The 13,260-nt window shown below is 46.7% G+C and overlaps 6 protein-coding genes across 6 annotated transcripts; all 6 read right to left on the reverse strand.

Moving 5' to 3' along the window:
- Positions 1-109: 109 nt before the first annotated feature.
- On the reverse strand, positions 110-2,481 carry C8R40DRAFT_1160568 (uncharacterized protein; the record flags this gene model as incomplete). Its single annotated transcript, XM_046230028.1, has 6 exons — positions 110-1,243; positions 1,298-1,466; positions 1,535-1,850; positions 1,908-1,991; positions 2,045-2,373; positions 2,432-2,481. 6 exons carry the CDS (start codon positions 2,479-2,481, stop codon positions 110-112), a joined length of 2,082 nt encoding a protein of 693 aa, XP_046086759.1.
- Positions 2,482-2,896: 415 nt separating this feature from the next.
- On the reverse strand, positions 2,897-3,555 carry C8R40DRAFT_1044650 (CTR copper uptake transporter; the record flags this gene model as incomplete). The annotated part of the gene is made up of 3 exons (XM_046224237.1): positions 2,897-2,996; positions 3,053-3,250; positions 3,314-3,555. 3 exons carry the CDS (start codon positions 3,553-3,555, stop codon positions 2,897-2,899), a joined length of 540 nt encoding a protein of 179 aa, XP_046086760.1.
- A 1,181-nt stretch (positions 3,556-4,736) lies between these two features.
- On the reverse strand, positions 4,737-7,163 carry C8R40DRAFT_183155 (uncharacterized protein). The gene is made up of 2 exons (XM_046234282.1): positions 6,529-7,163; positions 4,737-6,469 (listed from the first exon to the last, which is right to left on the reverse strand). Exons 1-2 carry the CDS (start codon positions 7,093-7,095, stop codon positions 5,117-5,119), a joined length of 1,920 nt encoding a protein of 639 aa, XP_046086761.1. The 5' UTR covers positions 7,096-7,163; the 3' UTR covers positions 4,737-5,116.
- Positions 7,164-7,536: 373 nt separating this feature from the next.
- C8R40DRAFT_1069259 (endo-1,4-beta-xylanase C precursor) lies at positions 7,537-9,169 on the reverse strand (the record flags this gene model as incomplete). Its single annotated transcript, XM_046226091.1, has 10 exons — positions 7,537-7,590; positions 7,647-7,703; positions 7,757-7,807; positions 7,909-8,214; positions 8,266-8,384; positions 8,437-8,457; positions 8,510-8,511; positions 8,572-8,698; positions 8,755-8,845; positions 8,900-9,169. The coding sequence occupies 10 exons, from the start codon at positions 9,167-9,169 to the stop codon at positions 7,537-7,539; spliced, it is 1,098 nt and encodes a 365-aa protein (XP_046086762.1).
- Positions 9,170-9,680: 511 nt separating this feature from the next.
- On the reverse strand, positions 9,681-10,951 carry C8R40DRAFT_1160570 (Arv1-like family-domain-containing protein; the record flags this gene model as incomplete). Its single annotated transcript, XM_046230029.1, has 7 exons — positions 9,681-9,826; positions 9,875-10,116; positions 10,169-10,283; positions 10,334-10,450; positions 10,507-10,561; positions 10,613-10,804; positions 10,865-10,951. The coding sequence occupies 7 exons, from the start codon at positions 10,949-10,951 to the stop codon at positions 9,681-9,683; spliced, it is 954 nt and encodes a 317-aa protein (XP_046086763.1).
- On the reverse strand, positions 10,862-13,078 carry C8R40DRAFT_1188075 (zf-ZPR1-domain-containing protein; the record flags this gene model as incomplete). Its single annotated transcript, XM_046233024.1, has 7 exons — positions 10,862-11,430; positions 11,496-11,705; positions 11,769-11,912; positions 11,963-12,132; positions 12,167-12,685; positions 12,746-12,866; positions 12,926-13,078. The coding sequence occupies 7 exons, from the start codon at positions 13,076-13,078 to the stop codon at positions 11,152-11,154; spliced, it is 1,596 nt and encodes a 531-aa protein (XP_046086764.1). The 3' UTR covers positions 10,862-11,151.
- Between the last annotated feature and the right edge of the window lie 182 nt (positions 13,079-13,260).

Genomic DNA, 13,260 nt, shown 5'->3' on the forward strand with positions numbered 1-13,260 from the left:
AATAGGGGCGAATTGTACAGCGGGTCTTGAAGCTACAATGAATAAATAAATCAACTGGTTCGCATTTCCTTGTCAACTGCAATGATGTTGATATTCGATGATCCTCTACCTATTGTACACTAAACACTTCCGTATGCAACCCGACCCCACCCAACTCAACGCCTCTCGTTAAGCTCAGCTTCGCAACGGCATTAGACGCCTCCCTCGTCAAACTTCCCGGTCCACTTGCACAGACAGCAACACCTCCTCCGAGACCAACCCACTGCAGTTTTGCCGAAGCCTCCGCCAGAGCTGCACAAGCCTCTGGGTCGCGGGCCAGATTCTTCCGGGGGACTTGCTCAATTTCTAAATCATCCACAGATGAACCTGATAGGGACGGTGCTCTCTTCTCCTTGTTCGCATCTGCACTACCACCACATCCGGAACCACACGTACACTTGACGTCTTCCCCATCACTGCCACTCGCACAACAACAATCCGCTTTCTTCAGCGGCGGCGTTGTCAAGTCTAACAAGATTTTCGAGGTATCGGGTCTCTGGGCAAGCATCAACACATCTGAGTTTGGGATCGGTGGAACAGCTTCAGGGTTACACAGACACGTTACATAGATGGAGACGTGTAAATCCAGATCAGGGCATTCTGCGACGAGGTCGGCAATGGGCATGATTACTGAGGTGAACCAGTTAATGCCGCCGTAGGAACGGAGACACCAAACGAATTCGATACGCCGGGTGCGTTCGTTATTTGGTCGACCAAGGCGTGCGCAGCGTCCGACGATATCGTCAAGGACACCAATGGTAAAGGTGGCACCGCTGCCACCAGCAATGAGGAGAACAGTCTCATACTGTCCCAAGTCAAGGGAGCAACCGCCATAGGGGCCGTCAAGCATGACTTGGACAGGAACTTCGGGAAGTGGGATGGATTGGTCCGAAAGAGAGGAATGTTCGTCGTTTGAAGCAGCTTTCTTCTTCTCAGCAACCCATTTAGCATTTTGGGCTTGAATAGCCTTGCCTTCTGCATCAGCGTAATTGTTTAGCGCTCGAGTCCAGTCACCGGTGACTCGTGCACCAAGAATGATTCCTCGTCCGCTTTCAGTAGAGGAAGGCCCTGCGAGACAGGTAACGTTTGAAGGTGCATTCATTATCGTTAGCGGATGGCTCTCAAACACGCGTCCGGAGAAGAATACTCGGAGACGAACATGTTGGCCAGCGATCCAGTTCGTGTCACAGTCTTGGATGCGGATCTATAATGCGTATCTGTTCAGGGAAAAGCAATTTTAAACGTAGGTGAAACTAACCAGAGTCATATTAGAATCGACAGCGGCCAAATTAGCATCCTTGATCCTAACACGTAGCATTCGCATGAACATATCAGCGGCATAGAATGCCAATGGAGGGAATATCCAAGGGACGGCGTAGATAGTATGGTAGCAGATCGTTATGAAGAACGCTACGAAACCCAAAACGCTGATGAATCGATCATTCAGTAACTGAAATGTACGACTTGTTGTCGGATGAAAGGATGCAAAACTCACTGCACAACCCAGAAGAAGTTCCAAAACAACTTCCTGACAGGTCTGAAACTTGTTAACACGATCCCACCAAGCACACCCAGCGCTGCAACCCCGCTGGTTTCTTTCTGAGCGCCGATGATCTGGATATCGTACTGGAGGTGGTTGCGGATCCAGAGAGAGCCATGGACAACAGCACCGAGGAATAAACACCGTCCAGACCAGCGGTGGATGTAGTTGAGTTTCTCGTAACCGTGGCCGGGTCCGAGAAGGAGGGAGACGATAGAGTTCTTGGTGACGAAAAGGAAGACCACAGGTAGTTGGGCGAGGGCAAGGAAGCCTAGTTAGTTTATGAAGTTAGTATTCTCAATGGAGAGGAAATAGGAGTAACATTTACCTGCACGATTAGAGTTGTTCACGAGCTGGGAGTCCATTATGATACAAATGAGCACTATGATCAGATACGCTAGGACGACGAATACTGAGGGATCTTTGAGCCTCCGTCAACCATATGAACGAGCTGAGTTAACTTACTCTGTCCTGCATTCAGACCCAGTCCAGGCAATGTCCACAAAGACACCGATCGTATCACAGATATTATACCTTCAATTGTCCTAATCATCGTGGGTGTAGAAGAAAGTCCTCTTCTCGCCGTATTCTTCGCCTTTGAATCGTTCAGGGTAACAGCTTCGTAGTTTCCTTTTCCTTCCCAATCTTCCTTGATTCCAAAGAATCCAGTGAACGCTTGGCCGTTACGGATAGACCTGACTAGACGAGGAGCAGCGAAGAGCAACGATGCACCCAGACACGAGCCCCAGATTATAGAAAATTTGGTTTGCCATTGGGGGTCGATAACATAGGAGCTGCGCAGATACAGGATCTTAGTACATCCGACAGAGGGAAAGTAATGAATAGCCGTACTTGTACACCTGCAACGCTGCAGGAACCGAAGGAGCTGTTCCATAGCTCATAGTAGCAGTACAATGAAGAAAACTAGTCTCCTTGCTCCTAGTCGTCGGTTTGTCGTGAATTCAACAGAAAAGAGGACCTAACGACCTTTGTGAATTCGAGTTGTTCGGTGGTCGTATGAAGTACACGGTCAAGAAAGCCACAGATGGATCATAGAATGATAAATATGGGGGAAGCAATGGCAATAGAAACGAAAGCGATAATTCGGATAACTTCGGATGAGAAGAAAAACTTTTTATCCCCCCTATCTTGACGAATCATAAACTGAATATTCGTCGTTGACAAGGTCACTAGCTGATATTTTCTGTGCCCTCACACTATCTTGCCAAGCTGCGGAAAGTATATATCTATAGCAACGCATCATGGAAATCGGTATTTATAGTACATTCACAAATAACTCGTCTTAAGTGTGGATCGTCAATGCAACGTCGTCCCAGCATGGGCATAGCGTCCAAACAACGTTTCGCCTACTCCGAGCCCAACGATTATTGAGATAATGAAACCCAATTGGAAGGTCCTGGCAGAGTAAAAGATTAGTATCAAACAAGAGGAACGCAATTATTAAAAACCAACATAACAACCAGCATGAACGCGAAACTGAACGCAGCTTGTCCAGCGTGCAGTATTCCTCGAACGATATCGTGAGCAGGGATGAAAGGTGGAGCACGTCGCAGAAGAAGAGTGTTGCCCACTGTCGACGGAGGGACTGTTCTCTTCTTCTTCTCCGAATCTCCATTCGCATTGAGCTTGTTGGTGTATGCAATCTGAGCCCTAATCGGTCGACGATTCATGATTAGAGCCAAATCATCTCGCTGACAATGAATGAAATCTCACCTTTTCGCCCAATGAACTTCCATCATCGCTCTACAGGCTGCAATCCATCGATCTACGAGCGCAAGCAAGAACAAGCCCACACAAGCACCGAACATCGCTCCGGGTCCTTGCGGTACCCAGCCTTCGAACCAGAGAATATCACCACCAATGGTGAAATGCAAATAGGTGAGCATGTTGCCAGATGCTAGATCCATAGCGCCATCCATAGACATTATCATCCCATCTGAGTCTCGAGCTTGCATTTTGGCTGGTTCGTTCGGCTGTGCGAAGATTGTAGACACGAACACCGACAGAAGTAGAAGACAGAGATGTCGATATTTCAGCATTGCAGTGGACATGGGCAGAGGTATCAAGCCTTGAAACCGGGAATTTTCGTCTGAAGGCAGGGAATAAAAAGATGAAGTCGTTCGCATCGCAAGATATCCCACGGTGGGTCGTTAAGCGTGAGAACACTAGATTTTGGATCCCGATTCAGTGCGTTGCTAACAAATAACTGCTATCCAACAGGCCTCCACCTGTCCCTGTCCCTACTCTATTTTCCCAAGTTAGACCACTCCAGGGAATTTCCCTCCTAAAGAACAAGGAAACCAATCAAGTTTTCATCTTTCTCTCTCTACTGCCGAGTTGATCCTAAACCCATGCATTGTCAGTTGCCCATTTGAATTGCCAGCACAGTGTCCACGAAATGGCGATGACAACGCTACGCCGGCTAACGGCAGTGTTACTCGGGGAAATACTCGGGAACTTTCCTACGGTGGCTGAGGACATGTCGTGTGTGGTGCTGCGGGAAAAGATGGTGGGGAGACGTCGACGATAATAGGGGAATCAATGTGAAGCGGCACGAAATTCTTGCTGACAACAGTGTAACAAAGTCTAAACAGCCGGCAACGGCCTACGATACCCAGTAGTGCCGAGTTCCTAACACCAGAAAACATGGGCTTCATCGGGTGGAACGAGTTCAACCGTAAGGTGGACTTGCTGGATTTAATAGAGAAGATTAGAAAAACTACTGAGCACAGCGGCAGCGGAGAGAAATGACGAGAAGCTCACAGATACAAGTATGAAAATTTTGATAAAAAACAGGAAGTCGAAACTAAATGTTGTCTTCAATGGAAAACAAACCAGCCAACGTTTTATAAGTGTCGACAGTGAAAATTGGGGGGAAAGACGAACCGATGCATTCATTGAATGTTTTTAAGTGTTTCTCCAAGACGACGACTACATCCAGCCCGAAGACCAGTATAAGAAGCAAGAACACTGGAGGTGTGCAGGATGGAATGTCATAGTGAAGAAGGAAAACATATCAAAACGGAGAGAGTGGGAAATATTGGGGACAGAGTGTGTTGGAGTGTTTGAGGCAATTTGGCGAAATGGTCCGTGCGCAGAGAGGCAATTTTGCTTGCTGAGCGCTGAGCGCTTACTTACATATTTCGGCAGTTACTGGTCGCCCTACAGCTTGGGAGTGCACAACATTCCAAGAGCACAGGATCTAACACTTTGATTGGCATTATATATTATGTATTATTTATGTATGCAGAGTAAGGAATTCGGGAGGAATTGGACATTATAAAATTTTACTTTTCTGTCGAGTTTCTCCATTAAAGAAAATAATCCTTGAAATCAAGCGCGTGTCCTATTATACTCTGCTCGTCGAAACGCTGTCGATCCCAATCATCAGCGCGAGAGTCCCCGCCCTGTACTCGGTCCGTTTCCTGTGCATCCTTCAGGCACTTCGCACGACCGAAATCTATCAGTCTAAATCGTCTGTCTTTCGCAGACTTCATCAATGGAAAATCTGCATGGTCACCGTGTTGCATGAGAATGTTGCGAGGCCAAAAGGAGCCCTGCGTCCATCCATGGTAATGCAAACGAAGAACAAGGGCGGCACATTCTTGTCTGTGAGAGAAATTCGTCATCCCTGCTCGGGTGTACATCTTCAAGATTGACATACCTATCGTCGATATCGAGTTTCAAAGGTTCGATGGGTTTGCCGCAATCTTCCAGTAAAAGAATCGAACTAAAGTATTTATCGGAAGCGCCTTCCTTTGAGTAGAAACCATAGAATATTGGTGTAATCGCACCCATTGGCGTAGGATTACGGATCGGGCGTGCCAGCGTATACCCTGTCCAATGCTGTGAAAACTGTGTTCCAAATCGTTGATAATTCACCGCTTCCCGTTCGAGATGAGCATCTCCAGGTAAAGATAACTTTGCCACAACAGAGACTTGAGCTGTAGGAGGAGGAGAACCTGGAAGCGATCCGGAGACAGAGCTTTGCGCGAGATGAGAACAGGGTGGAGGCATTGTCGAGGCGGGGTCGTACCACGGAACGGTGTCAATGTGGATAGTAGACACAGATCCAGTATAATCGATATATGTTATCTCGTTGTCGTCCTCAAGTTTATGCAACAGGTTTTCATCCAACTGCGCTCGGGACTTGTCAAGTTCAGCGTAGTCAAAGTCAAATTTCGAAAAGGCAAAGGCGAGCGAGGGAGTACGTTTTTCCTGCAGTTTCAGAGTCCCATTAGAGTGAGTAGTAGAGCCATCCCCAGTCCCAGTACCTGTCTCGTTTATGATTTTTCTGGCAGCTTCCTCCACGCATGTTATGCAAATTTTAGGCTTCGAGAACACCGAACGAGGCAAATCCCATTCTACACGATACACGCAGGAGTGATTTCCCACACCGACTGAGTGTGCAGGAGAGAGAAATAGATGTGCTTCAGGTACAGAAAGTGGTGGAGGCGGAGGTGGTGGTACCGTGACTTTGAAGGCATTACCAGGTACAGAGTGCGCAGGGGAGTCTGCGGAATGGGGATTATCACCACGATTGAATACTGTGGCAACAACAATGGGTGTGGCGTTCTTCATATTTTCTTGAATCTTCGCTCGTTCCAGTGCTATAGTTTCTTTGATCGAGTCAGCAGTGAGGTTAAGACTGTACTTGTGAGTAATGTCATCGACCGAGGACCAATCGACATCTTTAGCTCTAAATGTAGTGGCATGAAGAAGACGAAACGGATCGTGTACGATCAGAGTTTCGGGAAGTAAGTGAAAGGGGATTGGCGATTGGAGAGTGGTAGGGTTCGATGAGAAGGGTACCAGAGGCCAAGGATCTGGATAGTTTTGGTAATCGAACGGAGCAGTGGAGGATTCGAGCTATGCATATAATCAGCATAATCAGTAGTAAATTAGAGCAAAGCGAGACATAGAGATACCTCAGGCTCCATATTTACATCGTCGTCTGTTGGAATATCACTCTCGTCATCGCGCAAAGAAACACCACAGGAGCCCATCATTATCAATAAATCCCTGGCGTTGAGGATCTCCATGATATCCGCTGCAACTCTGAGCCGTGGAGGTTCCTCCGTCTCCGCCCACATCAGTTCATCCTTCGCATACTCTGTTTCTCCATTAGCTTTCATCCAAGCAGAAAGTCTGCTACTGGTAGAGATCAATTGATTGTGCACTGCCGACCAGTCTGTTCCTCTTGAGAGACAGAAAAAGTCTAAGAAGCGTTCTCCCCAAAGGTGCGTGCTCGATGGAGTCGTGAAACCTTCGGGCAGTTGGCTGATAATGGTGCCGTTGGGAGCTCGGGGCCACCGACGAACAACTATACGTACACTCCGCTTGTTTCCAGGTTTTGACTTACCCAGATCCTTTCCCCAAAGTTTCTTGTACAGATCCAGTTGCCATTGATACTCGAGGTCCCTCTCGAACAGGTTTTCTAGAGTTCCCGCACGAGTGCGCTCGAAAGGGTCTTGTCTCGCATGGGACGAAGTCATAGGGAGCGGAGAGAAAATCGGCAGCTAGTACAGTACACCAATGTAGAGAAAAGGTAGGGCCACGTGTCTCCGATCTCGAGAGGCCTCTCTCAAAGGACGGTAGGACAGCTAAGTCACATCCTTCTACAGTACTGTCTCTGCCATGTGCCGTGGCCTTGATCAACGACGTGCGTGAAGCATTTTCAGTCCATGTAATGGATGATGATCATGGCGAAGTCAGCGAGAATTTCAGTGAAAAAAGGATGCTGGAAAACGATGTAATTATTGCCCGAATGGTACATCGCAGACATGAGTGAATGTATTGAATACCCCCATCGCAACCTATGGGAACTCAATACAGACTTCCTGTCTCTTCCTTTAGCAGAGTTCAAATATTTTTGTACAAATGTTACTGCAACTACTCATGAAAGACCACAACATCTTCAATTCGATTTTAGAACTTTACGAAGAGAAACCTGCTATAATACCGTCATATGCAGGCTTCATTTCGAGATTCTATAGAGGATCATCAGAACCTCAATTCACGGTTTACGCATAGACGAATTTCTAACCTCATCCCAAGGATCAGCATCTCCTTGTCCTGCAAATGTGCTTGGAACCCAAGAGTACTATATATGCCACATGTTAAGGCGTGAATCAAATTTGGGACTATGAGACCTACTTTGTCGGTGCTGCGGAGGAGGTGGCATATCACCAATGTCAAAGCTGAAACCTGAAAATCAATAATATCACATACTATTCCCAAACTGTTACCTGAACCGATCATTGTCAACACAAACGAGCTCACTCTTCGTAACCAAAAACAATACATACCCCGACACAGTCTGCCACGGCTGTACATGCAGAAACAACTGTTTGATAGTCCGTCTGCTGTTGTGCAAGCAAAGCGTCGGTCTCGGGAAGCGTCATACGAATATCTAGCTCTGTGACTGCCACTTCCACGCCGAGCGCAGTGAAAGCTTCCATTTGCGCTTGGAGTGTCGTGGGTATTTCACCGAGTATAAAGTGGCTTTCCAGACCGATCCCATCGATGGGAATGCCTCGGGATTTCAGATCCGTAACGAGATTTTCCATCGCGGTAGCTTTGGCACCTTCACCTTCAATGTTGAAGTCGTTGATCTATATCGAGTGAGTGGGATATACTTGCCCTCTAAATGCACGGATACTCACATAGAGTTTTGCATTAGGGTCAGCTGCTCGTGCAGCCTGAAGAGCTAAGTCGATGTAAGTAGGACCTATCGTTTCAAAGAACACGTTCGACGCCAAAGTCCCGTCGTCATTGAATGGTTCTGCATACATGGTCAAATATGTGAGCCTTCGAATGTGTTAATAAGTACATACCATTGACAACATCCCAGCTATCTGTGGAGACATCAGATAATTGTATTTGCGTTTAGGCAGATAGTAAACGTACATCTGAAAGGAAACTTAGAAATATGGAACAAAACAACAAAGAGGATTTGACCTGGTACTCACATTTGACCCTTGTAGTGACCTATGACGGTGCTGACGTGGTTTTGCATAACGCTGATCAGAGTTGCATTGTCGAATCCAGAATCCGAAACCCAGGATGGCAGCTGACTGCCCCAGACCGTGTTATGACCTGAACAGGAGGAATCGAATGTTAACAACCGTCAGTACCACGGTAAAAAAACAAACCTCGCATAATTTGGCCATTGGCTTGTGCAAGGGCCACAATCACATCTCCATTCGTGAACGTGAAGACGCCTTGTTCGGGCTCTGTGGCATCCTAAACAGCAACTAGTTGTGTCAAAATTCAGGAAGTACGATCATATGGCCTCACCCATTTCATAGCATTCTCTGGACTGAGCTGCCCGAATAGTGTGTTATCACTAAGTATCGCCTTGTAGGTAGCGTCTTCGTTGAGGAAAGGATTATCTGTCGCCGATCCAAAATACAGCTTTCCGGCAGCCTTGGCTGCTGTGTTTGAGCGAGCAGTAGAGGTTGCGGCGCGCGCTTTCGCAGTGACGGTGCCACTCCCAGATCGTGGGATGCCAACTGTGAACGTAGCCGAAGCCAGCAAAGAAACAAAGGTAGATATCAACGATCTCATCACTGCTCAGGATGAGAGTTTATGGGAACAGGTCTCGAACGATGATGGGTCGACATGTTACCCGTTTTTTAAGTATCATTTCCGTGACTTCACACTTCGAGGTCTACAGCGGGGTAATAGCGGGCTTATTGTAGTGAAAGTGCATACCGGTCCTCGTAAAGAGGCAAAGGCGGCCCACGCAGGAACCATAACTGCCTTCTGACATAGGCACATGCACAATAGATTGTGCTTGTATTTTCTTCTTGATGGGAACCAGTTCCCTTGCAACGGAGAAATGAGGAGTATTATTGAATCCAAGGATATTTCTGGATATGGATTGACGCCGAATCGATGATTTTTTGAGTCGAAAACCTTCCGAGTCTTTTCTTGGACTATTATATTGATTCCCGCTTTATAATTATGGATGTATCAGTAAAATTTATTGCACGGGTCGAAATAGAACAGCTAGCGTTGATTCTGAATTCCCCGTTCACTATCAGAATTGTGTGAATTTCCGGGCTACAGACGTACGTCAAGGGATACTGGAAGCTAACCATGCCTCAGCAGTCGCCACGTTACCTCCAATCCATCCACTAATCAAACGAGACACAAACGTTTTCGTCATCCACCCAAATAAGATGATGAGAGTGGTGAATAGCGGATTGATGTCTAGAATGACTTCAGCGCACATGAGTATCTGTGAAAAACGAACAGGGGCAATCTGACCACGTAAACCGAAACCAGCAGACATCCCACCCATCACGTTCCTTACAATCCATTCCCTGTCAAGGTTGTCGTCTGTCATGAAGTTGAGTGCACTGAGAATGTCGAAGCTGAATGGCATTAAAACCGAGATGTTGCCGTCGTTCTCTAACGGTGATCGGGACGGTCGCCAGATGGTGAGGAGAAAGAGAAAGAACAGTTTGGTAAATGAGGAATAGAATAGGGCCAACGGAATCAAAGAGAATCTAAAGAGTATTGTCAGTCTGGTTCCGGATCGAGATATTCCGACCGATGCACCTGAATTCTCTGCATATGTCAGATTGTGAACGCCTGAAACGAAAATTCAAAGCCCGCAGTACGCTGTAGCACGCAAAGACGACGCCCGCATGAAATGCTATAGTTTCTGGAAAAGCTTGTAAAAACACAATCAAGGTAGAGAATTTTTTGCGGTACCTATGCAACAACCGAAGAATATTGTGGTAAATCCGGATATCGTTTCTATGGCCCATGGAGAAATGATGAGTGATTTCTCGAGCTCATCGGAAGCAGGCCGAACACTAAGGTGGCTCCAGCGAATGACTGGTGAATCCAAAGATGGAGTTAAAAATAGCCAATTTCCCGATGTAAGCGCTCACAAGCATCAACGAAAGTCAACGTTGAGCCAAGCCGCAGCACAAGACGCCAGCGAGACTAGAAGCTAGTTGAAGGCCGAGATCCACTAAAGACGGCATTGAAGCTCACTAATTCCCTGCCATTTGTAATCCTATGTTGTTCATCGCTGTCTTTGACTATTGTCCCATCCTCTCTCCTTGGTCCTGAGCCACGATTATACAGTAGATGTCGATATACAGCGCGTTTCAAGAGCAGTAGATCGATAAGCAGTGTTAATTCATCGTGTTCGACGTATGGATCAGCGAAGGAATGACAGTTGGGCTATAAAAGTACTTGGGGACTGAGATTTGAGCTTTGATTCCAGAATTTGGGGGTACGAACGCACTGGTCTAGTCGAAGATTGTAGGCAGATTGGTAGACGGTGTAAAGGTAAGGGAGCCAGCGAGTACAAGTAGTACAAATGGGCATGATGCTATAAAGACTGGTACAGGGCTCTGAGCGCAGACCACATGTACAAACAGCGGGTGATATCGGTCCTCGGGATCTTTTTCTTTCCAAAATAATAAGTGCTTGTCGGTGCACAAAGGGCGCCCTTATATGTATGTAGTAAAAATCATTGCAAGTAAAGGGGTAGCTGAAGAACCGCCAGTAGAATTCTATTGTCGAAGTTACGTCGACCTATGTAATGTCGTCTCTACTGCAACTTTCTCACTGATGGACTCGCCGTCTTTCTTAACACTTGCATCACCTACATTCGAAGCTCTGTCCGATTCATAGCCTTCCACCTTCATATCATTTAATCCAAGCTCTTCATTCTGATCCCATGTTCGTTCGTACGATTCGACTGTCATAGCAGGATCAGGATCGGGTGCGTAAAGATTTTGGATGTACGAGTTTGCCAGCGGATCATCGAGAATGAGGGTGAACGGTCGAGCAGCGGATTTTATCTACGTTGCAGATCGCGAGCCTAGTGAGCATGACATGGGGTAAAACACAAAAGGCGGAAACACACCTCTTTCAAATCACCTAGGAACTTCTCAAACCTTACGCGTTCTTGCATAGCTTCAGGTGTATTGGAAGCACTGTCTCCAGAAAATATCTTATCTGACAGTTCTTCGTACACTTGTTCCAAGATTCCTTCCAGAGTAGTGAAACGACCGCCGAGAGTTCCATGGGTGAGAACGAGGTCGATTTCGGGAATACTGAGACCAGCGGTCTCCGACTGAGCATACGGTAAGGGATATTAGACACAATGCGGACAGAGAGGAAGTCTAGACTGGATGACCTTGAGGATATCGCGGCTGAGATCTTCTCGATCTTCCACTTTGAGTGTCATACGCTTGCCTTGCTCTGAAATTGCTGCACCGGATTTGACTTCGTTGTCGCGATACCCGCAGCGATCGCAATTTGTCGACATTATAATTATATCCTATCAGGGGAATGAAAAATGAAAGGGTGACGACAAAGAGCATCTCTTACTTTGAAATAGGGGATGTTGACCTTTTTCATCATCGTATCGAGCGGATGACCACAGCTTGAGCATGTACCCGGAAAAACATAGATCTCTTCGTCGGTTCCTTCAGCACCGCCGCCAACAACCTCATCAGCATCATCGTTCAAAGATAGTTTAGCGGCGCCTTGTACGACGCCTGTAACAGGAACAATTAATTATATAAAAGAAACAAAAGCATGACGCACTAGCAGATTCGTCTGGAGCTGCGACCAATCCCAACTCAATATTTTGCTGCAGCGTTCGTGGATAGTTTCGCATATTCCATTTGGGATCAGACATACTTCCAATGAATTCAATCCACGAGTTGCCTGATGGATCGTCTAATTTGACCGTAAATGCAGGCATGGGCAAATCCTTCTCGGACGCCGCGCGCACCGAAGCATTATTTTGATCATCTTCAGCCTCGTCTTCAACCTCATTGTCTCCAAGAATCTCTACGAGCTTATCGATGAGCGATTGAATCTTCGTGTATGAATCTTCATCTTGTACACGGCGCAAAGGCTGGTCTATACTGAGATCAGATACAATGTCTCTTATCAGGCCTTCGACAGTTGTGAGTTGACCGCGAGCAGATGATGGGAGGGTGAGCTGGAGTTCCGGGATGACGATCGATGCATTCGCAGAGCGCACAATTTGGCGATTCAAATCCGATCGAGCTAGAATTCTTGCTGTGTATAGAGTACCTTCAGCTGAGCATTAATGTTAGTCAATATGAAATGGTGTTGCGGATGATGTTGTGAGATTCGTACGTCTGATGGTGCCCGCGGACTGTATCTCATTATTCGATGCGCCGCAATGTTCACATCGAAAAGACATAACAATTACTTCTCGAAAATATGGAATTGAGGTGAGGAGCATGCGCGTGATGCCCTACTGATACCCAGGATGAAGTAAAGTCGTAATTTTGCGGATATTGGCACGAAACGCACCTGCTCGCCGCATTTCATGCATAGACTCTCGATCTCCTGCATGGGCCTGTCTTCATCAGGGTTTGCACTGGCTTCATTTTCAGGGAGCTGGTCAGCCCTGTCAGCGATGGTTCCAATGGCAGGGAAAAGTTGTTCTTTTGCGTCGTGCGACATTGTGGTTGAACGTTGAAATCAATTTTAAATCAAAACTGGTTTTTGATTGGTTATCATTTCCGAGTAGGCACTTGCCTGAGTTGCCTGGTACTTTAGGCTGTCTTCTATCGTGATTTGTCCATATGTCTATCTAAAATACAGAAAGCTATTGTCTAAGAACATGGAGTTGAAAACTAATGCAG

Source organism: Lentinula edodes, assembly GCF_021015755.1.
Source record: "Lentinula edodes strain Le(Bin) 0899 ss11 chromosome Unknown C8R40scaffold_16, whole genome shotgun sequence".
In the NCBI taxonomy this organism is placed as follows: domain Eukaryota; kingdom Fungi; phylum Basidiomycota; class Agaricomycetes; order Agaricales; family Omphalotaceae; genus Lentinula; species Lentinula edodes.

Bases quoted from the DNA above. Each gene is read 5' to 3' on its own strand.
- C8R40DRAFT_183155 (XM_046234282.1), bottom strand. From the start codon at position 7,095: ATGACTTCGTCCCATGCGAGACAAGACCCTTTCGAGCGCACTCGTGCG. The intron at 6,470-6,528 runs GTATCTCTATGT...TTATATGCATAG, and splicing joins ATGTAAATATGGAGCCTGAG to CTCGAATCCTCCACTGCTCC.